At 48.6% G+C, this 23,716-nt stretch overlaps 1 protein-coding gene and 2 long non-coding RNA genes across 6 annotated transcripts in view; 2 read left to right on the top strand and 1 right to left on the bottom strand.

Annotated features, from left to right (window-relative positions):
* Nucleotides 1-5,812: 5,812 nt before the first annotated feature.
* The window catches only part of LOC127042428 (zinc finger protein 75A-like), a 195,743-nt gene continuing 177,839 nt past the window's right edge, over nucleotides 5,813-23,716 (top strand). Inside the window, exons 1-3 of the mRNA XM_050935883.1 lie at nucleotides 5,813-5,816; nucleotides 7,637-7,719; nucleotides 9,994-10,120. Of these exons, the coding sequence (XP_050791840.1) occupies nucleotides 7,654-7,719; nucleotides 9,994-10,120 (193 nt within the window). The 5' untranslated portion in view covers nucleotides 5,813-5,816; nucleotides 7,637-7,653. The remainder of the gene's footprint in view (nucleotides 5,817-7,636; nucleotides 7,720-9,993; nucleotides 10,121-23,716) is intronic.
* On the top strand, nucleotides 18,809-19,281 carry LOC127042435 (uncharacterized). Its single transcript, XR_007771945.1, has 2 exons — nucleotides 18,809-18,939; nucleotides 19,055-19,281. It is a non-coding gene; the product is annotated as an uncharacterized LOC127042435 (long non-coding RNA).
* LOC127042432 (uncharacterized) overlaps nucleotides 19,590-23,716 on the bottom strand; it is an 89,609-nt gene continuing 85,482 nt past the window's right edge. For all 4 annotated transcript variants that reach the window (XR_007771940.1, XR_007771941.1, XR_007771939.1 and 1 more), the window contains exon 2: nucleotides 19,590-20,988. This is a non-coding gene — a long non-coding RNA (uncharacterized LOC127042432). The remainder of the gene's footprint in view (nucleotides 20,989-23,716) is intronic.

Here is a 23,716-nt window from a genome sequence, read left to right as displayed (position 1 = left end):
ACCCCTTATGAGAACAGCAGGGTCTAGCATGACTAGATGTCCCGATATTTGGGTCTTTTTCTTATATAGGTGCCTATTAACCCCACCCCCATCCCAATTTTTCACATTTGCTGTCGGATCACCCTAGCAGGGGTTGCACACAGGGCTGCATTAACCTTCAGGTGCTGAGGTTTCCCTCTCTCCATTCCCAGAGCCTGTGATCAGGAAATAGACATCAGGGCTCCCAGGTGCTGCACAGACCATGACTGAGATCAGACCCCATATTATGCAAGGTGCTGTACAAACCCTGGGCAACACTGAGACACCCAGGAGGTTCCCCTCAATTTCCCTGAGCCTCTGCTGCCCAACTTCTTCTGAATCCCTCTGGCTCAGCCCCCCCCACAAAAAAAACCCACCTTTCCAAACAGTCCTTCTTTCCTTGCCCCCTGACTCTGGTTTCACACCCTGGGACCATCTCCTCTCTTTGTCTCTCCCCCTCCAGGTGAAGCAGAGATGGAGGCAACTTCAGCCACTGGAGTCAACCTCAACGAGCACTGCAGCCGGCCCCGGGGGAGGGGGGTGTTTGTAGACACAGGAAGGGAGCAGGGGGTGCTGGGAAGAAGGCGGCAGGAGAACAAAGCTCAGAGACCCAACATGGGGAAATTCCAGGGGGCGGGGCTCTGACACATCCCAGGTGCGGGCAGCTCCTGGGGGCGGGGCTCTGGCTCAGCTCGGGGGCAGGGCAGCTCCTCTGGGCGGGGCTCCAGCACAGAGTGGGGGCGGAGAAGCTCTGGGGGGAGGGGCTCTGGCACAGCCCGGGGCCGGGGCAGCTCCTGGGGACGGGGCTCCGGCACAGCCCATGGGCAGGGCAGCTCCTAGGGGTTGGGGCTCTGGCATAGCCCGGGGGCGGGGCAGCTCCTGGGGGCGGGGCTCTGGCACATTGTGACACAGAGCCCGGGCTGAACAGCTGCTTCCTGGTTCTCCACGTGCTGCCAGCAGCGCTGGAGCTGCCCGAGCCGCTGTTCTCAGCTGCAGCCAGGATCTGCCCCCGGCCCCGCTGGGATCCAGGTGGGGACAGAGACTGGGACCCGGGGGTTCCCCTTGGTGTGGCTGGCGGGGGCGGGAGGCGAGAAGCCGGAGCTGCAGGCGGGGGAAGGGTGGTGGGACATTGTGACCCGGAGCCCCCGGGGAATGAGATGTGCTGGGGGGCAGGAAAGTGACTCTGCCCCAGGGAGCCTGGGAGAAGCCTTGAAGGCGCCTCGGCCCCAGTGGAGCTGCAGGAGGATCCGTCCGCCCGCCCCGCTGGGATGCGGGGGCCGGGGCCCGGCCGTCGTGTGGGGGGGAGGGGCGGACCCCGGGCCAGGCTGGGGGGGGGCGGTGTATTAAATCCCTCCCCATAGCAATGTGCTACTCCCGGGCACTGCGCATGCCCAGTAACAGCCGCTGAAGCCGCTGCCCTTCCCCCTGCCCGGACCAGGCGTAACGTTCCGCCGGCGCTGGGGGCGGGGCTGGAGCGGGGCGGGGGAGTAACAGGGAGCTTGGGAGGGGCGGGCGCAGAGCAGGAAATTGATGGGCGGGGGGGGTCAGGCGGCTGGAGGCAGGGTTCGTGGGGGGCTAAAGGGCACAATCCGGGCTGGGGGGAGGAGCAGGAGTTGAGCTCAGGGGGAGGCGCTGGCAGAGCCCCCCCTTTGGTGTGAGGGCGGAGGTGTCGAGGGGGGAGGAGAAGCCGGAGTTGCAGGGGGGGAGGTCACTGGGGTGGGGGTGTAGATCTGTCTCTGTGCAGCCAGGACATTCCCGGGGTGGGAGGGAGGTGAGTTAACTGGATCCTGTCCCTGTTTTTGCCACTTCCTCCCACACACACATTCTCTCAAGATTTCCCGTTTTCTCTCTCATTATCACACGTGGCTATAAAATCCAGGGAGATTCTCCTCTCCCCCCCGCCAATGATCAGCTCTCTAATTGCCTCTGATTTTCCCTTTTCTCTCCATACTTCTCAAATGTCAATTTAAAATCTCTCCGATGGGGGGTGGATTTTCCCACCCATTTCATCTGCAGCGATTTGTCCTTGTTTGGGTGGGAAATTGTTGCCCTGGGTCATTCCCCAGAACATGGCTCCCACTGGAGTGGGATGGGATGAGGTTCCCGTTCTCTACCAGGGAAGGGAAGGGAGGAGCACATCCCCCATGGAGACTGCCCAGACCCCATTTCCCAATTCCCCTGCGGCCCCCATCCATTGTCCAGGGAGCCTTCCAGCTCCCCCCCCGCCCTTAAATCAGCTCCTCAAAGGGCTCTGAGCTGCTCACGTGAATGGTTGCCCCGTGGCCGGGGGGGACCATCACATTCTGTTTATGTATTGGACAGTCATATAAAATCCAGTCCAACAGTCCCCCTTTTCCACTAGTTATTTAATAGCAACATCAAATCCCCTCCGATCTTGGTGGTTTTCTCTCATGTTATCAAATGTCGTTTGTGACAGGGTTCTCTCTGCGTGTCTCAAAGATTGATATAAAATACCCCAAACATTTGCCCCACTTCTCTCTAGTTGTTTTATTTCTAATTGAATATGATGGGTTGTTTCCCAATGTGCTAAGATGCAGCCGCCTCTGGGGTGGATCCATGGTGGCCATTATTTGCTAGTGACAGCCCGTGGATCTTTCTTGCCCTCCAGGCCTTCCATTCTCCTGTTAAAGAAGCACTCCCCAGGCTCCCTCTGCCTGTGTGACTGGCCAGCAGGAGGTGGTGTTAACTTTCTAGCCACTTCTCACACTCTGTGAGGTAACACTTGCAGGGGCAGGGAAGGTGTCTGTGTGGGGAGATTGCAGCTGAAGGGGCATTGTGGTAGGGGGAGGCCTCTGGGTGGCTGGGCAGGGGGTACCCTAGTCAGGTTGGTGGGTTGTGAAGGTTTGGGGTTTTCGGGGGTGGTGGTTCTGATGTGCCCATCCCTGAGGCTATGGGTCCTGGAGGTGGGTATCGCTGGGGGCCTGGTGGCTGCAGAACAGTGGGGGTGGGTGTCTCTTGGGGAGGCGGGACAGAGGGTTAGAGGGAGCCTGGTTCTGTGCCAGGGGCTCTGTCTGTGCTTCCCCCGCTGGTTCCTGGTTTTGTTGCCATGCCCAGTGCACAGAGCTGGGGGAGGGGATCCCTGGCACTAGGTGAGGGCATGCCAGGGAAGCAGAGTGATGGGTCGCACTGTAAAGCATCAGGGGGTCACACTGGGCAGAGGAGGGGGTCCCAGGCAAATGTCAGGGTAGATCGTTCTGGAGGGTGGGGAAGTTCCTAGGCAGGCAGTGAGGGACTGAGTTCCCAGTGTGGGGGTGGGTCCCTTGAGGGGGTCCCTGGCTGCTGGGGGCTCTTGGTGGGGGGAACCCTTTGGGATTCCCAACCTGTCAATCATGGTGTGGTGGGGGTTCTCTGGCCGGTGGGGCTTTGAGGGGTATCTGGGGTCCCTGGCCAGGGACTCTGGGGGCTGCGTCCCAGGGAATATCTGATGGGATCCTGGCTGGGGGGTGTCTGGGGCCCCTGGCTGGGGGGTCTGGGCTCTGGGTACTAGGGGGTGTCTGGGGGCTGCTGCTAACCATGATCCTTCTCTCTGGTCAACTTGTACCAGAGTCCTGGCTCCTAGTCACCAGGTCACCAAGTCCATTCCCCAGTCACGTGCCCTGTCACTGTGATAACTTTCTGTCCACTTAGCAAACACTGTTAGTGTGAATTCACAGAATTTACTTTTCTCCTCTTTTGAAAACTGCAGGAACTTTCGGTTCTGTTTGGAAAATTTTTGCCCCCAGTCCTTGTCCTAGATCTGCGGGGGTGAGGGAGGTGGGAAGGGAGTCAGCACTGCCACACGATGGTCTTTTCCACAGCGTTCTGAACTCATTCTTTCTGAAATCCGGTGTCATTGAGACCGTTGTTAATCCAGAGTCACTGTATGGAAAGACAAGGAGTGATTCCAGATGGACAGTGGGTCAAATGAGATCAGCCATTCTCCCTGTGAGGAGGGGCTCCCATTAGCTGCTCTCCCCAGAGAGCTAAAGGAGGGAAGCTGCTCATACACTCCGTCCCTCTCTGCTCAGGATATTGGGGTTCAGCTTCCTGGGTCAGATGCTGCAGCCTCCATTGTGATCTGGGAGACCAGGCTTGGCAGCTGCTGCTCCCCCAGTGGGGCTCTATGCTGGGAAGTGACCTTAATTAAAGCTTCTTCTCTGCCCGGCCCAGGGGATGACTTTCTGCAGCTGGTCCTAGCCCCCTAGGGCAGTCCTGGGCCCTGTTACTACTAAATTCTGAGCCAGAGTCTCCAGGTAACTGAAAGACCTCAGGGAATGTCCTAGGGTCTGGCAAGAAAGTGACTCTGCACAAACACCACCACCTCATTTCTCCTCCCATTAGCGGTGGCCAGGAGGAAATCCAGCCATGGGAGAGCAAAGCCCCCAGGAATAGGACTGTCCCAGCCAGAGGGGCAGGGAGAGAGGACAGGGGAAGGAGAGACTGAAAGGGGCAGTGGGAGAAATGAATGTGGGGGAGAGATTTCCAGCTCTCTAGTCCACCCAGACACATGTATTGCTGCATCCTGGGGCAGAACCACTTTCCAGTGAACAAAACAAGGATCAGACAGAGCAAAAGCCAGTTCCTGACTCCATATTCCCCCTGCTGGGGTGTGGCTGCCGTGGGGTCAGTGTCTGAGGGAATCCCCCACAGTGACTCCTTTGGTTCTGCTCTTTTCTAGCCTTGTGTTCAGAGAAGGGGTGAGGGGAGAGAGAAGGGAGGTTAAAAATGTGTCTGTGGACTTAGCCTGGCAGGAGGGGCCAGGTCTAAATTGTAATAAACAGATTGAGCATTTCCCAGCATGACAGAATCTAGGGTGTCTGTCTGCAGGGAAAGGGCCTGGGGGAATTGTGATGTGAAATTAACTAAAACCGGTTCTGAAACGCCCACAACTGCCCTTCTCCCCCAGACAGGCTGCAGAATGTTTTGCTCCAGCTCATCCCAGCCTGGCGTGGGACAGGGAAGAGAAATGGCTGCAGTGGAGTCAGTCCAGGTAGAGATTATCGGGGGGTTGCTGGTGGGTTCCTGCTGGAGGAAAGGGAGAGCAAATACACCAGAGGTGGGAAGGTTTGCAGAGTCTGGTTTGGAGGTTGGAGCGGGGCAGGAAATTCACAGCGTGGGGAAAGGAGGAGGCCAGGGTGTGGCAGACCTGCTGGGAGTTATTTACTAAGTGGCCTAGATTCTAGGAACAGACCCAGGAGGTTTGGAGGTGGAAATGCCCTAATTTGTGAAGAGAGAAAATAACCCACCTACATGGAGCTAGTCAAACTGACCAGACTCCTAGTGCTGGAGCCTGACCTCATTAACCATCAGCTGCTGTGAGATATAAAGGGGACACCCATGAGTCAGGCTTATTGGAGCTGCCTCTCCCTTCATATCCCACTCCTCACAATGAGGAGGGTGTTGGGCATCCTACCAGCGAGCTCTCCCTGGACCCTGCTAGGGGCTCCATCTCCTGTATCAGTCAGTGGCTAGTAGGGGGGTGATGGATATGCTGGGAGAGATAAGGGGCTCTCTCTTCATCCCCTCACCCTGGCATTTGCTGGATACTCTGAGCCAGGTCGAGGTGGGACTCTCCTGACTATGATCCACCCAGAGCTTCCATTTGATTCACTCTTCTCTGCCACAAATAGTGGGGCAGCAAGTCCTTAGTGTTGGACTCTTACTCTTTCAGGGGCTGGTGACCTTCAAGGAGATGGCTATGTATTTCACCAGGGAAGAGTGGGCTCTGCTGGACCCCACTCAGAGAGCCCTCTACTGGGATGTCATGCAGGAGAACTATGAGACTGTGACCTCGCTGGGTAAGGGTTCCTGTCCCTTCTGTTCTTGGAAGGGGAAATGAAGAGTGAAGGTTCACGCCACCCCCACAATGCCATCTGTACCCTGTCCTGTTTCAGCATCACCCCAATAGGCCAGTGACACACATAATACCAGAGACCCTCCTCTGCTGCAGAACACTTTGGGAACAGAGCACAGGAGCCGTATTGCACAGTGTCAAATATCTCCTGTTTGCTCAAGTGAAACTGGGGGTTAGGTCTGGCATAACTGTCCCATACCCCTAATCATTTTTCTTGCCCTTTTCTGAACCTTTTCCAATTCCAATATTTCTATTTTTGAGACGGGGTGACATGTGCATGCAGTATTCAAGATGTGGGTGTATCATGGATTTATTTGCTGTTTTTACAAATATGATCTATGAGATATTCTGTCATATCTATCACTTTCTTAATTATTTCCTACATTGTTCACTTTTTTTCGCTGCTGCTGCACATTGAGTGGATGTTTTCAGAGAACTATCCACAGTGACTCCAAGATCACTCTCTTGAGTGGAAACAACTAATTTAGACCCCATCATTTTGTATGTATAGTTGGGATTGTGTTTTCCAATGGGCTGCACTATGTGCTATCCTGTCATCTAGTACTGCTGAGATCCTGGATTCAGTAATATCCCTGCCCTTCCTGTTCCCTTTCTCCACCGAACCCCGCCAGCCCATGCTTCCTGTTCCCAGCTTCCCCAGGATCTCACACTGTCTCTGAACCTCTCTGTCAGCAAGAAGCAGTGCCAGGGACACTTGCCCTCTGTCTGGAGTCTTCGATTTCTGGGACATGGATTTACTTTCTCTGTGTTGTAAGAGGCTCTGTCATAATGAGTGTCTGTGATGTTACCCAGAGTACAATCTGGACTGTTAAATAGCTGTACCTCAGTCCTCCAGCATGGGGTGCCTTTTCCACTGTTTTCCCGCGAGAACAGCCCCTCTTGGCCAATTAACACACAGTCTCCAGCATGTAACTCACTCCCAGCTACACAGTATTGAGTGCTGCTAGACAGCCACTCATGAATTACACCTCAGGAGAAAACCAGCAAATTCTCAAGTGCCCAACTTTCCCCCAGAAATGTGCATCTTGCACTGTCCAGCACGCTACTGAACGACCCAAGCTCATATGAAGTCTGTCATTTCATCAGCAGAAAATGACATGCACCAGCTTGTTATCCCAAACAGAGTTTCCAACACACTTCAATCCACACATACTGGTTAGATGAACAATAAACCAAGCTTGTTAACTACCAAAAACTAAAACTAGGCCCAGTCCATGAAAGGGGCACTCCCAGGAGAGACTGTACAAAGGCTGGAACATGAAACACCTTTGTAAACCTGAGACAGCTGCCTTGGGGACGATGACAGGGAGAATCCCCCAAAGTGACTCCTTTGTTTCTGCTCTTCTCTGGCCTCCGATTGTTCCTTCCAACGTGGAGTACTTTGCACTTGTCTCTACTGAATTTGATCCTATTTACTTCAGATCATTTCTCCCGTTTGTCCAGATCATTTTGAATTTTAATCCAATCCTCCAAAGCACTTACAACCCCTCCCAGCTTGGTGTTGTCCGCAAACTTGATACGTGTAAGAGAGAGACTGTTACTGGGAGGGTTTCCCCATGTGACAGAGGGTTACACCCTGGTGGGAGGGGGCTAGGCCTGTACTGGAATAAGGTCACTCTGTGCTTCACAGTGTGCTAGAACCTAGAATGTGCATTAGCAGGGGAAAAGCTGGGGGGAATCGGCTTGGGGAATGGACAAAAGCCTAGTCTGAATTCTCACACCTTGCCCTTTTCACCCCGGCAGGCCAGAGAATAACATCCATGTTTCGCTGCAGATCATCTCGTCCTCCCAGGGGCAAGGAAATGGCTGCAATGGAGCTGGCTCAGGTAAGAGATTATCAGGGTGGCGGGCTTTGCTTGGAGGTTGAGGAGCAGTAAATGCATAAGAGGGTGGGAATTGCTAGAGGTGGTGGGAAGCAGGAAATATCTCGGGTGGAGAAAGGGAGGGGACAGCATGTGACAAACCTGCTGAGACTTGTGTAGTGTAGGGCGTGATGGGTTGTCACCCCCAGGAGGCAGTTTGTGGAGCTTCTGGGAACTGCTGTGTCCTCTAACCCTCACGCTGGGCTGGCCCTTCTCACACTGCTTTGCTGGAGATTTCGCCAGCCTCTCCAGGGCCTGTTATCACCCAACACAACAGCAGGTGGCGCCATGCAGCCAACTAAGCTACCTGAGTGTGTTACCTAAGCCACTCAAGGACAGATAGAAGACAAGAGCCAATTTCCCACTCCCCAACCTTGCACACTTGCTGTAGTATAAATCCAGAATGATACCATCTTATAGTGCACAGGGATCTCTATAATACAAGCTCATTAATGTAGTTCCCCTTCCCCTCGATATGGGACAGATGTGCACAACAAGCTGAGATTTTCCCCAGACACTTCACTCAAAATACGCTGGTTAAGATAAAGCATCAAACAAGTTTATTAACTGCAGAAAGATAGATTAAGTGATTATAAGTGATAACAAACAGATCAAAGCAGATTATTTAGCAAATAACCAAAACTCAGACTAAATCTAACATGCTAGATGGATAGAATTTGAATTAGCAATTTCTCACCCTGACTGATGGTACAAGCAGTCCCCCAAGTTTCCATACACAAGCTAGAAATCTCTTGATCCTGGGAGCAGCACTTCCCCCACATCCGTTTTTGTTTCTCAGGTGTTTCCAGAAGTTCTCTTGTGTGGAGAATGAGGCCAAGAGATGATGTCACACCCCACCTTATGTAGCTTTTCCATATGGTGGGAGCCTTTTGTTCCAAACTCAGTTCCTAGTCCAGTTTGTGGAAAAATACAGGTACTAAAATGGAGTTTAGTGTCATGTGGTCTGGTCACAGGCCCTGCTGAGTCATAGTAGCCATGACTCATAGGCTGGCTGAAACATTCACAGGAAGGCTAAGCTCTTCCACAGTCCATTGTCTTTGTTGAGCCATCAGCACTGTCTGGCTTCTTCATTGTTGTACCTGAAAGGCTCATTGTGGGTGTTACCCAGAGTAAGCACATTTGAAATACAGATACAGAGTCAATATCCATAACTTCAGATACGAACATGATATGTGCACACAAATAGGATAATCATATTCAGCAAATCAGAACTTTTCCAGTGACACCACACATGATGCATCTTCTACAAAATAGATCATAATTATGTCCTAACCATATTATAATCATACCACTATGATGAATATGGGGGTGTAGTGTCAGATAGGTCCTAATTTCAAGGCACAGGAGTTGGGAATGGAACTTCCCCTCTTTGTGGAACAGGAAATAACCCTCCAGCCAGGGCTGGGACAACTTCCCAGACTCTCAGCGATGGAGCCTGAATCTACTGACATTTCATTAATTACCACCAACCCCAATCTTTGTGGCAACTGTAAACTTTATCAGTGATGATTTTGTACTCTCTTCTAAGTCATGGATAAGAATGTTAAATAGCACAGGGCCAAGAACCAATCCCTGCAGGAACCTGCTAGAAAGAAATCCACTCGATCATGGTTCCCCATTTACTATCAGAGTTTTGAATCTATTTAATGTATGCCGTGTTTATTTTGTATCATTCTAGTTTTTTTTAGTAAAAATATTGTGCTAATCAAGTCATGTCCCTTACGGAAGTTTAGGTATATTACACCAATACTATTAGCTGCGACCAAACTTTTGATCTCATCCAATAAGTATATCCCGTTAGTTTGATAGGCTCTATTTTCTCTAAACCTTTGTTAATGGGCACTACAATTCTGACCTTCTAACTTCTATTCTTTATGATTGACTTCCCCTTTCTTCCATATATTTTATTTGGAGAGTGCCTGGATTCCTACCAGGGAGCCACTATCAGGGTCCAGAGACAGCCCCATCTCCTATATTAAGCTCTGGCTAGTAGCTATGTGATAAATGTGAAGACCCTGCTTCTGTCTGTCAGATGGGAGACACAAAGGTTCTCTCTTTCTACCCTCTGATGCCTCCTGGCTGCTGTAAGCAAGGTGGGGTGGGACTCTGTTAGCATGTGCCTCCCGGAGCTTCCATTTCCCTGGTGCTGCTGTTCCTTGAATAGTGGGGTTGTGAGTGGGTCAGCAGGTACTGAGTATTGGACTCCTGCTCTTTCAGGGGCCGGTGACCTTCGAGGAGGTGGCTGTGTATTTCTCCAGGGAAGAGGGGACTCTGCTGGACCCCACTCAGAGAGCCCTCTACAGAGATGTCATGCAGGGGAACTATGAGACGATGGTCTTGCTGGGTAAGGATTCCTGTCCCTTCTGTTCTTGGAAGGGGAAATGAAGAGTGAAGGTTCATGCCACCCCCACAATGCCATCTGTACCCTGTCCTGTTTCAGAATCACCCCAATAGGCCAGTAACATACATACTACCAGAGACCCTCCTCTGCTGCAGAACACTTTGGGAACAGAGCACAGGAGCAGCATCACACAATGTCAAATATCTCCTCTTTACTCAAGTAAAACTGGGGTTAGGTCCAGCATAATGAACAGAAGCTTCCTACCCCCAGCCTTCTCTCAAACCCTGAGCCTTCTCTACCCAAACCAGAATGTGCTTGGGGTGTAACAAGCAGGCGGCTGGAGTCAGAGCTGCCAGTCCAGGGTTACTTATCATACAGACACTCAGTGCATCCTTGAACGCTGGCTGGGAGTATCCAGACAGGGAAGCTCCAGCAGCAGAACACTGAATCTCACCCAGGATTACAGATGACACAACTCCTCGCCGATCTGGATTGCACCCCAGCATGTGAAAATGGCCTAGGTTGGTAGTGACATTTCTTGAGACATGGAGAGTCTTGCTCCCATATCACCAGGTGTAATAAAAATAACAGGAAAGGCCAAATATGGAAAACTGATTGTTCAGCTTGCTTTTGACCTGCATCATATTTTGCAATATATTCCAAATAAGGAAATTAACATGCAACGTATGTGTCATTGTTTGTGGTTTTAAGCTGTAAAAGGCTTGTGTGATTTTTAGCTCAGGAACAGTATTCCAATAGCTGTCGCCCCCTGCGTGCTTGTAACCAAGAAAAGAGCCTCAGGCTGAGCTGATTCAAATATTAATCCTGTGGTCGTTTTCCACAACAGCCTCAATAGGTCCCTGTGATGGAATGTAAGGCTACATCTAGACTACCCACCGTATCGGCGGGTTAAAATCGATTGCTCGGGGATCGATATATGGCGTCTCATCTAGACGCCATATATCGATCCCCGAGCGCGTTTATATCGATTCCGGAACAACACCAACCCCAACGGAGTTGCTGATTTGACAGGGGGAGCCGCGGACATCGATCCCGCGCGGTGAGGATGGGTGAGTAATACGATCTTAGATATTCGACTTCAGTTACATTATTCACGTAGCTGAATTTGCGTATCTAAGATCGATTTCCCCCCGTAGTGTAGACCAGCCCTTAATGTCTTCACACCTTCCCGCTGCAGGAGAATGGCTGTTTGACCAGCTGTTTGCCTTGCTGTCTCTGAGGAACTGGTCTGTGGGTGTTCCCCAGAGCTGTAACTTTTTCTTAATATCATACTGTAAAATCTCACAATTTTACATACAGTGTTACTACACATTTTAACAGGAGGATAATATTCAGTAGGTTATGTGTTTTCTAATGATACCTCACAAGCCATACTGGGTACAAAATTGATCATAATTTTCTAGAAGAGTGAACACAGGGGTACAGATTGACACAGTGTCTGTGTGTGTGTTCCCAGCAGATATGTGGGTATTTCAATCCCTCATAAGCACAATGTTTGGCATCTTCAAGGACCTGGGGAACTGGTCCTGGGAATTCACTAGTTTAGCAAGTGTGAGACTGCATGAAATTGTGAGACACTTTGGTATTAATAATAAAATAATATAATCTGATAAAATTGGAAAGAATCATGCTAGGTATGCCATGTAAAGTGTCAGTGAAAATGTTATGATTTGCCAAGTATGATAATTTTGTTTCTATGTTTCTATCACCTTTGTATTGTGAGTTACAGATATGTAAGGTATATCTGTATTTCCAGACTTGTGCAGTTTTTCTGGGTGACACCCCCAGACATATTGGCATCAACATTGCCTAGCATGTTTGATGGCCCATTGAGGGTCATCAGCTGTACAATGAACCTATGGACCAAGGGGACACACCTATTGAGTCAGCAAGACATGCCGGGGTTTGCCTGTGTAATGAAACCTCCAAAGCTTTTCCATGCCATGTGCTGTGAAGCTTGTGTTTGGGACACAGGAAGTACAAGCCACATGGCAAAAGGAATATAAAGCGCAGCTGCATCATCTCCATCTTGTCTTCAATCCCCCTTCCTACCTCTGGAGCAACTTCTCTACAAACTGAACCCTGGAACAAAGGACTGAATGAGCCATCCAAGTTGTGGATGCGTTCCAGACAGACTTTCAAGCCAGCAACTCACCAATACTGCTAAGAACCTGATATATCCATTTTGGAATGTATCTGACTGCTTTTCCATTTAAATTCTTTCTGTCTTTCTTTCTTTTAAACCTTTAGTTTAGATGCTAAAGAATTGTCTGGAAGGATGGAATTTAACTTCATTCTTTCATTTGTTCTTTCTTCTAAACATTTAGTTTAATTGCTAAAGGATTGGCTGGCAGCATGGTATTTTGGATGAGATCCAAACCGGGTAATGTGGCTAACCTTCTACCCACCCACTTCCTGGATCCAATTAGGATCACTCTCCTGCTGCCCTCTGGCCATGCTGTATCACAGTGAGCAGAGTTTTGAAATAACCTCTCACTGTACGGGACCTAGTTGCTGATTAGGAGTCAGAGAACTGTCATGCAATAAAGGGGGCCGTGTGATTTCTTTTTTCAGAGTCTCGTTAACCAGTGTGTGGGATCAGAAACACAGTTTGTGACTGGTCAGTGAGTTTAACTTCAGTGTTAACCACCAGTATGGGGAGCATCTGCTCTCCCTTTTTCAGCCTGCTCTGACCTTGGCATTTTCAGTGAGGACTGCCCCAGGCACACTAGGTCACACTAAGCACTGAAGATAAATTAACAGAATGTTTTTGATGATCAAGATGTATGAAATCAATTGAACTCCTTTGTTTTCTTTCATCTGAGCGGAGTTTCTGGTTTTCGAACGTGATATGATCTCCCAGCTGGAACAAGGGGAAGAGCCATGGGTCCCAGAGCTCCACGGTTCAGAGGAAAGAGAGATCCTGAGATCTCCCCGCACAGATGAGGAAACATTAAACCAACTCAGAATCTGTAAGTGCCTGAAGGAAACATCTAGGATGCCCTACAAAGCTCTTGGGAAGTCTCTCAGTTCATTATTGTCCATAGCAGGGGTCGCATCCGCAGGGTAAATATAGCTCAAGGCTTCCTATAGATGCTAGCAGACACCGGGCAGTAGCTTTCTCCCTTCCCCCTGTGAAGTTGGATGGGATGTGAAGGCTGAATTGATCCCCTCCTCTCTCCTGTTGGGGGGAGCTGAGTTCCTGATTTTTATTTGTCCTCTCTCCAGCACTTGTTTTGGTTTGGCCTTCCCCTTTCCATCCCTGTTTGAGGTTTCTGTCTCTATCACAGCAGGTGATGCAATGACGTGTGAGGTTCAGCACAGACCAGAAAAAGAGCAGGGAAACCAGCCAGGGGAGAAAATGGATAAATTTATTTCCTGTCAGGGAACTCAGAAGGGCCTTAAGGAAACCAGAATACAGCAGGAAATCTGCAGGGAAAAGCAAAAAGAATACATGTGCTGAGTGTGGGAAAAACTTCACTTACAGATCAGGCCTTTCTCAACATCAGAGAATCCGCACAGGGGAGAGGCCCTGTGAATGCAATGAGTGCGGGAAAACTTTCAGTCGCAGCTCGCACCTTATTGGGCATCAGAGAATCCACACAGGGAAGAGATCCTATCATAGAATCCTAGCTTATAAGGGTTGGAAAGGACCTCAAAAGATCATCTAGTCCAACCCACTGCTCAAAGCAGGACCAATTCCCAAATGGTTCCCTCAAGGATTGAACTTACAACCCTGGGTTTAGTAGGCCAATGCTCAAACCACTGAGCTATCCTCTCCCTCCTGAATGCAGTGAGTGCGGGAAAACTTTCAGTCGCAGCTCACACCTTATTCGGCATCAGAGAATCCACACACAGGAGGGGTCCTATGAATGCAGTGAGTGCGGGAAAACCTTCAATCGCAGCTCTCACCTTATTCAGCATCAGAGAATCCACACGAGCAAGAAGCCCCGCGAATGCCGTCAGCAGGCCTGCACAACTCGTAAAGTGGTGATGTAGAGAAATCTCTGTATTAACTATCTCTATAAATCTTTATAACGTTGCATTGTGTTATTTTGTATTAAGTACCTTTATCTTTATGACATTGCATCCGGCATGATGTTATTTTGTAATTCATATGACTTGGCATTGTGCCTCTCTATTTTCATACAACTTTGTATTAGATCCCTATATAGAGAATTGGTAGAAAACTTTGTATCAAATGTTATAGCCCCTAAGGATAGTATAGTTAAAGTAAAAGAAAACATGTGCCTTTTTGCTAGAAGTAGAATAAGATCTTCCCCCGCACTCTGTAATCAATTGCTCTATTGACTGAATGAGGTGTGAATGAGTGAGGCTTGGAAGACACCCACCTCCAGACAGCTACAACAGTTGAAGAGGGAATGGGAGCCAGAGCAAAGGACAATACAACTTGTCAAGTGGGCCCAATAAAGAAGAGCAGACATATTGATGGCCTGTCATAAACAGATAGCTAAGGGTTAATGTCTCTTTCACCTGAAGCACCTGACCAGAGGACCAATCAGGAAACCGGATTTTTTTCAACTCTGGGTGGAGGGAAGTTTGTGTCTGAGTCTTTGTTTTCTGTCTGCCTGCTTTCTCTGAGCTTTGGAGAAGTAGTTTCTACTTTCTAGTCTTCTGTTTCTAAGTGTAAGGACAAAGAGATCAGCTAGTAAGTTATATGGTTTCTTTTCTTTGATATTTGCATGAATATAAGTGCTGGAGTGCTTTGATTTGTATTCTTTTTGAATAAGGCTGTTTATTCTATATTCTTTTAAGCAATTGACCCTGTATTGTGTCATCTTAATACAGAGAGACCATTTGTATGTATTTTTCCTTTCTTTTTTATATAAAGCTTTCGTTTAAGACCTGTTGAAGTTTTCTTTACTGGGAAATTTCAGGGAAATTGAGTCTGTACTCACCAGGGAATTGGTGGGAGGAAGAAAGCAAGGGAGATCTGTGTGTTGGATTTGCTAGCCTGATTTTGCATTCCCTCTGGGGGAATAGGAAAGTACTTTTGTTTCCAGGACTGGGAACAGAGAGGGGGGAAGGGAAAAAGGATTATTTCCCTTTGTTGTGAGACTCAAGGGATTTGGGTCTTGGGGTCCCCAGGGAAGGTTTTTCAGGGGGACCAGAGTGCCCCAAAACACTCTAATTTTTTGGGTGGTGGCAGCAAGTACCAGGTCCAAACTGGTAACTAAGCTTGGAGGTTTTCATGCTAACCCCCATATTTTGGACGCTAAGGTCCAAATCTGGGACTAAGGTTATGACATGGTGGCAGCGGTGGGATATAGACAGAATCCAGAAGCCAGTAGGAATATTATATTTTTCTCTTCTCTGCTAAGGGCTTTTTAGCAGAGAGAAACAGTTGGTTTTAAAAGGGAACCAGAGAGAATTTTTTTTTCTGCTCTCTCTGGCAGTTTGTGGCTTGCATGTTAAGCGAGAAGCCATTAAGAGACTGTTAAGGGTCTTTTGTCACACAATAGCACTCCCATTGAGAGTCATTACCAGCACTATATAAATGCAAATAAAGTGGTTTTTCAGGTTTACTTAACATTGAAAATTAGCTAAAGGCACTGTTGCTAGGCAGACTTCAGGAGGCAACAGAGAAACTGCAGTTCAGAAGATAAACCCCGGAGGGCACCCCAACACAAGAAAACAGGAATCATGACTTCTAAGGCAAAAATTGAGGCCGAAGAGCAATTCAAAGAAGCTGAACACAGGCGACAACTGGAAATAAAACAAACAGAGATGGAAATAAGAGAGAGAGAAAGAGAGGCAGCACACAAAAGAAAACTAGAAGAAGAAGAGGCGGCCCACCGCCGAGACATGGAAAAACACCAAAAAGAAATGGAAAAACAACAAAAAGAGAATGAAGAGAAGGAAAAACAGAGAAAACATGAACTGGACTTGGCAAAAGCTGGGCTGCATGTGCCAGCCAACCCTAACAACCTGGTGCCAATTATTGCTCCACAGCACAGGAAATTTCCCACCTACAAGGCAGGGGATAACACCGAGGCCTTCTTGGAAAATTTTGAAAGAGCCTGTCTTGGGTACAACATCCCCGAAGACCAGTACATGGTAGAATTGAGGTCACAGCTCAGTGGACCTTTAGCAGAGGTGGCAGCTGAAATGCCTAAGCAGCAAATGAATGACTATAAACTTTTTCAAACCAAGGCCAGATACCGAATGGGGATAACCCCAGATCATGCCCGTCGGCGCTTCCGAACCCAAAAGTGGAAACCAGAGGTGTCATTTCCCAAACACGCCTACTACATTGCAAAAAACTATGAGGCCTGGATAACAGGAAACAACGTTCAAACCTTGGAAGAACTGCACCTCCTCATACAAATGGAGCAGTTCTTGGATGGTGTTCCTGAAGACATCACACGGTACATACAAGATGGAAAACCCAAAGATCTTGCTGAGGCGGGGGAGATTGGAGCCAAATGGATGGAACTGGCAGAAAGCAAGAAAGCTACTGTCAAGGGGAACGATTACCCCAGGGGGCACACAGACCATAAACCCTACAACCGAGGACAGCCAAAGACCCCACATACCACCCAAGTAAAGCCACAGACACCCTACCCTTCCACCTCACCAGTCTCCAGTAACTTACCTCGGCCCAGTGACCCATCAGATGGAAGATGCTTTAAGTGTAATGAACTGGGACATATCAAGGCCAACTGTCCAAAGAACACCATGCGAGTGCAATTCATTACACCACCATCACACCAAAGATCCCCAGGCCCGGATGCCTCTCAAATACCCTTGGAGCGATGCGGGAAAGAACCAGACACAGACAGCTTGTTTGCTCAAGAAGGCGCCCCGTCAGCCGGCGTGGCAGCCCTTTTATTCTTTCTGGTTACATTGTCAGCATAAATTACAGCCTTGTTTACTTGTTTCTTACTGGCGGAGGATCTCTCTTATCTCCCTGCTTCTCACCCGCTGCTTGCAAGCGTGACGTGCTATGTTTTTCATTCTACTCAGGCATGTAGTGCTGTACTTGCCTGGTCTTATGATCAGGGGGGGTAACGGGGGGTTGCAGGGATTAATTATCTGGTGGTTTGCCAGCCAGGATCAATCCCTACATCTCCCCCTTAACTTTTTAGAAGGGAAGGGCAGGTTTTTTTCTTGCCCAAGGGCACCCTTGGGTGCACAATGAAATTAAGGAGGGAATACACTGAACGCCACAGCAGGTGAGTATGAGGAATAAAAGGCAAAGTCCTCCATAGGTTATTACCTGATGTAACCAACCCCATCCTGGTAGCCAGCTAGATAGCCAGTCCCACCAGGAGGAGAATGGGTCATTGTGAATTTGAATTTGAGCAGTAAGATTTTTAATTAAAGCTATTTGATTATTAATAGCATGGGAGTGATCAGAAATATTAAAACAACACATATCATTAATTTTTTCACAACCATAGTCATGTAGCAAAAGAAGATAATCAATGGCAGCTCTATTTTGCAAAATTCCATGACGCAGCTCTGTTTGCTCCTCATTAAGCAATGCCACTGCAATAGACGTGGCATTAAGAGCTTTAACCGCTGAGCAAGCTAACCAATTAAGATTTTTACTATTACTAATTATTAAGCCAGGTATGCCAACCAAGGAGGTGGCCAAGGCATTATACATAACATCACACAAGAATTAGCATTTAGGCAAGCAATAAAAGCAGTTAACAAATTCTCTGGGGTTTTCTCCTTTTCTTGCTGTTCCAGCAGACGCTCAGCTTGCTGTGGGAGGGACTTTGCTTGTACCCACGTCACTGGTGCATTGGGAGTACTGCGGCACCGTTCTTGAGACAGCGTAACTGTTGTTGTTAATAACTGATTGAAATCAGGAATGGGATTGTTAAGACCCTGGTGCCACGCCATGCTGTGGGCCGCCTGTGGGGTCCTCTTTCCACGGACGGATGTAACGGGCTGGGACCCACACAGGCCCCTTAGGTATGTTAACGGCTGCGTACCCCCACCCCCAGGTAATCAAGGGGACTGGGGCACTCCACGTGGTTCCAGGGAGTTGTCTGTACGTTACTTTGGGGGCGGGGAGTTCTTCCTTGCACCTAAAGTGTTTCTGTAAACGGGAGATATAATGGGCACCATCAAAAACAAGATTTAAATGATTGATTGTATAAAGAACATGTGCTAACCACACCTCCTTGTCGGGCAGCGTGGGCGGGATTCCCCCTTTTGTTTTTTGTTGGAGGAGAGCTGTTTTGAGGGTACGATTTGCGCGCTCAACGATAGCTTGGCCCGCCCCAATGGGAGCAGAAGGCAGCAATTTGTTGAGAGCAGTAAGCTGGCCCATTATCTGTTTTCAGCTTGGCTGGGATGCCCATAACAGAAAAACAGCGGACGAAATGGTTAATAACGTGTCGAACACGTTCACCTTTGTGAGGTGTGACCCAAACGTAACCAGAATAGGTATCGACAGTAGTATGAAGAAAATTCCACGGGGAAAAAGGTGAAAAACGTGTGACATCCATTTGCCAAAGCTGATTAGCGCCGAGACCGCGGGGGTTGACGCCGGTGGGGGGGTAAGAGCGGAGAGAGGAACATTGTGGGCATTGTTGAACAACAGCTTTAGCCTCATCCAAGGGAATGGAGAACTTCCGGGCGAGGGCTTTAACATTTTTGATGATGAAAGGCGTGGCTGGAAGTAGGGGAAGCAGGAGAATGGACCCAGGAAACACGCACTTGTATATCAGCGTAAGCGTTGCCCTCAGACAAAACCCCGGGGAGGGGAAGATGGCTATGAATATGTGCAATAAAAAACGGGTGAGACCGGGAGCGCAGAAGCTGTTGGAGGGTAAGAAAAAGGGCAGGAAGTGGTTATTCCATAAGTGGGGTCACATAGCTTTCAGCTATAGCGGTACCAACGTTAGCAACATAAAGGCTATTTGTAATAACATTAAGGGGGACAATGGAAAAATGAGAAAAGGCTAAACAAAGGGCAGCAAGTTCTGCCCGTTGAGGGCTTGTTTGAGGAGTGGTAAACCACGAGTGCCATTGCGTGGCAGTACACCAAGAAACAACACCACGGGTTGGGCAGCCATCAGTGAATACTGTAAGCGCATCAATTATGGGGGTTTGCTGGCAAAAATTACAAAATACAGTGGGAATGTGACAAATGGCATGCAGGCGAGGATCTTTCTGAATATGATAGGACAGGGAGCCCACAAAGCCTGCCAGGGCTAGTTGAAGGGCATCCGGGAAGGCAAGGGCTGATTCGGTCTTTGGGTAGCGCTTCTTTACCTGTGAGAAAAGAAACTTAACACATTTCATTAGTGCCTGGCAGTGTTTTGCAGATCTCATAGCTGCTTGGGCACATTCAAGCCCCACCCCCCTTTCCTTGGTTATTAGCCAAGTCTTAGCTGTGAGCAGTGTCCTTGAATGGAGACAGTGTCTTATCTACAGTCTCCTAGCTACTTTTTTCTTTTCAGTTAACTCATTCTGTTCTTTTTTTCTTCTCCCTTTTTGGCTTCCTTTAACCTGCAAAGGAAACTTTCACTCTTTACTTATACACCTTTTCCCAACAACGAACACGTAAACATTGCCATTATACAGTACATTAGTTTTATTATTTAATATATGCCACACATACTTTTTTACTAAAATAACCTTATTACAGAACTTTGGAGCAACGAGCTAGAACAAGCACACCCACTTTGAGGAGTTCATTCAATTTAACCTCTAGTCCAATAGCCTTCCACCATCCCCAGCCCTCTGGCTAGAAATTTGAGGTAGCCAGAAAGATCCCATGTACAATATGGGGAGTGGGTTAACTTTTCATGTCTTTGCTTTCAAAGACCGTTGGCATGCAAATTATAACAACGATTTCTTTAATTAACAATTTGGCCAATGAAGCTTCTTTTTCTTACTTAAGCAAATGCATTAGACTTTAGTGTATCACATTCTCCTGATTTATCCAAACACCTTGTATTCCAAAGTTGAATAAAACAAGTATCTGCATTTAACCCTTCTATTTAATTTTAACTAGACTATCCTATAAAAATATTAAACACAACAATTTTGGCCACGAGACAAACACCACAAGACAGGACATAGAACACAAAACATAATTCCTGTTGTGCCAGTAAATGCATGATACGTTGAATGCTGTTCAGCTGGCATCAGTTTTCTCTGATTATCTGAAAGACAAAAAAACAGAGGTCTACCCACCCCTTCTGGGCAGACAATCATCGCTTGAAATATAGAAATACCCTTGTTGACTTCAGGCAAGAACAGAGGAATTACCCCATATTTTCTTATATTTGTTTCATAAGCAGCCTAGGTTTTTAATTACATAACACTGTATACATTCTTCAGCTAATTTAACTAAATTGTTTATAGCCAAACCAAATGATAGCAATCCAATAATTTCTTTGCCTAAATTTATTTACAAACATTTCGCAGACACCAAGAGCCCTTTTCTTTAGCATTTTTACAAAGTTCAACTGCTGTTTCCTCCAGCAACTACAGAGTTAACTTCTCACTCTCCCTTAAATCACTTGCTTGTCTCCCAACAGCCACTTTTATCAACTTAAATCACCATGCCAAGTAAGTCCTGGGTATTTGAAATCCCCATGCTTACACTTACTGACTCCTTCCTTCCACTACACCCTTAAAGTTTTCCAACCTGCTTTCCAATTTCTCTCTCTGTTGCCTGCCTGCCTGGGCCCGATCCTGCTTTTCTTGCTGAACCGTCCCTTCCATGGGCACCAACTTGTTCCACTACCAGTTTAGCTAGGAGGGTGGGCTTCTTAACTAGCCCCCACCCCTCCTGGTCTTTTCCCTTAAACCTTCTTACTCACAAGACTACCCGAGTCCTCCTTCATGAGGCTTGCCACCTGGACAAAAACGCATAGTCCATTGGCGTTTAACTATTTAATTTCCTCTTGACATTCCTTTTTGAACACCAGGTAAAGGCCATTTACTTAACATATAATCCAAACCGCTTTAGAGGGTTTACCAGAGACCCATCAATCTGTCTGCTGACACTCAAACAGAAAAAAGAAATTACACAGAGCGCAGAGGGAATTACAGTCTAAGTCAGACTTTCCCACTTCTATACACTGTCCGCTACAGGGGACGGGACAGAAGGATCTCAATTCAACCTCAGAGCTTCCTCGCACTCATGGCTTCCACTCCAAGGAATTACGAACGAGAGGTTCAGTTCCGCCCACACTCCTAACGCCCAAATGTATACAGAGCAGAAAAACAACAGTAACCGGTTAAACAGAACAGAACCAAAACCAAATAGCGTTTTCTTATCCTATTAAGGCATACTTTTACTCATGCAATTCTCAACATATAGCACCAACAGTACCAAGCAAAGCAAACACAAAATAACAAGGGTAAAACAAATAGATGGTGTAAATTCTGCAGTGCTCCCCCCTTTTTAATTGCTCACCAAACTGTGACAAATTTCTGTTACCAATCTATCCCTCATGTCAGATGATCAGGCTGACACTACAGGATCGCTGGGGGAAGATAAAGAAAACACACCATATGACTGAATTTTAAAGCTTCATTAATAAAATAATAAAACAACAATGGAGAGTGTTGGGAACGCTCCCACATCACTCAGGAAAATATTAATGCCCCAAGCCCGAAGCTCCTTTCATACATACACAGGTACGTCCCGACTGGCCACTTCTGTGTATAATGTTCAGAGGAGGGGGAGAGGTGGAAGGGAGATTATCCTGTATACAGCTTGTCCAGAATTTCCAACATGCTTCTGCTCTTGGGAGGGCTGTTCTCTTACACCCTGGAATCTCCTGCGGTGTCTCTTTCAGAGATTCCAGTCCAGGTCGGCTGCCTGTGGCTTCCGACTCCAGGGTCACAAAGGCACACTGTTGGGTCTTACTGGACAGTTAAGCTTTGCAAACGTAATTTCAGTTCTGTAACTTGTATTTCCTTTTGCTCCGCCTCTGTCTATATTTTTTCCTTCACAGCCAGCTGGGGCCGAAAGCAGCCTGTACTGCGCTCGGAGCCGGAGGGGGCAAAGGGGGGGGGGGCGACGACAGCAAGGACTCAGAGGGGGCTAGACTAGGGGCTGTCGCCCTGGGTGCAGGACTTGGGGTTTCAACCTCCGTGACATATGAGGGAGGTGGGGTAGGGGTGGGAGAGGCAAGCGGGGGCGCCTCCTTTCGCAAACGCCCGATTGCCTCTGCACAATGTTGCCACAGCAAGATGTGTTGGATGGGCGCTCGTGGCTCCCTTAGGAGCCGTTCGCCCACATTTTGCCAGTCAGAAACCTCGAGAGATCCTTTCTCGGGGTACCAAGGGCATTTAACCTCTATCACATGGAGCAATTCCTCCACATGTCGCTGTGATGCTGTCGTGCGACCGGTTACCTTGAGTACTTGAACCAGCTCTTTCGCATGAGCCTTCTGTTGCACGGATAAATCCCCCCCCATACTCACGAGGAAGTGCGCGACGACGCACTGTGGTGCACCACGGCTTGGCCAGCCGGTGGGTACGGAGGGCTGGAATCACGTCGGGGTCACCAGATGCGGGAAAGAACCAGACACAGACAGCTTGTTTGCTCAAGAAGGCGCCCCGTCAGCTGGCGTGGCAGCCCTTTTATTCTTTCTGGTTACATTGTCAGCATAAATTACAGCCTTGTTTACTTGTTTCTTACTGGCGGAGGATCTCTCTTATCTCCCTGCTTCTCACCCGCTGCTTGCAAGCGTGACGTGCTATGTTTTTCATTCTACTCAGGCATGTAGTGCTGTACTTGCCTGGTCTTATGATCAGGGGGGGTAACGGGGGGTTGCAGGGATTAATTATCTGGTGGTTTGCCAGCCAGGATCAATCCCTACAGAGCGAAGGGAAAATTTGAGAGTGGGCGGAAAGAAGGTTACTGCGGGGAGAGACACGGGGGCACAAGTGTCAGCTATCCACCAATCCTTCGTTGACCCCAAATTCATCAACCCAAAGGCCAAAGTTACAATTTACCCCTTCATGTCACAAGCTGTAGACTTGCCTACAGCTCAACTGCCTGTCCAGTACAAAGGCTGGTCAGGAATGTGGACTTTTGCAGTCTATGACAATTATCCTATCCCCATGCTACTGGGGGAAGACTTGGCCAACCAGGTGAGGCGGGCCAAGAGAGTGGGAATGGTTACACGTAGCCAAACCAGGCAAGCTTCCAGACCCATTCCTGTTCCTGAGCCGTCCACAGAGGCCCCGTCTGTGTTACCAGAGACCCAGACAGAGGTAGTGGACCCGGATTCCATGCCTACCACTGAAACAGCCACAGCATCTCCAGTCCCAGGCCCGGAACTGGAACAGCAACCAGCACCAGCAAGTGCAACCACATCTTCAAACTCAACGCCAGTGGGCGCCAGCGAGCCACAACTGGCAGAAGCAACAGACAGCCATACCCAAAAGGCTCAGCCAGAGCCTGAAATACCCTCAGGTGCACCAGCGGAGAGCGGTTCACCAGCAACGGAAACAGCCCCATCACCTACATCGCTTCCAGAGGGACCAAGCCCAAGTCCACAGTCTGAGGAAGAACTGGTGACCCCAGCCTCAAGGGAACAGTTCCAGACTGAGCAGGAAGCAGATGAC

The sequence above is a fragment of the Gopherus flavomarginatus genome, unplaced genomic scaffold (genome assembly GCF_025201925.1).
Source record: "Gopherus flavomarginatus isolate rGopFla2 unplaced genomic scaffold, rGopFla2.mat.asm mat_scaffold_43_arrow_ctg1, whole genome shotgun sequence".
NCBI classification, from domain to species: domain Eukaryota; kingdom Metazoa; phylum Chordata; order Testudines; family Testudinidae; genus Gopherus; species Gopherus flavomarginatus.
Note: the sequence above shows the minus strand (reverse complement) of the source record. Positions and strands in the feature narration are given on the sequence as shown.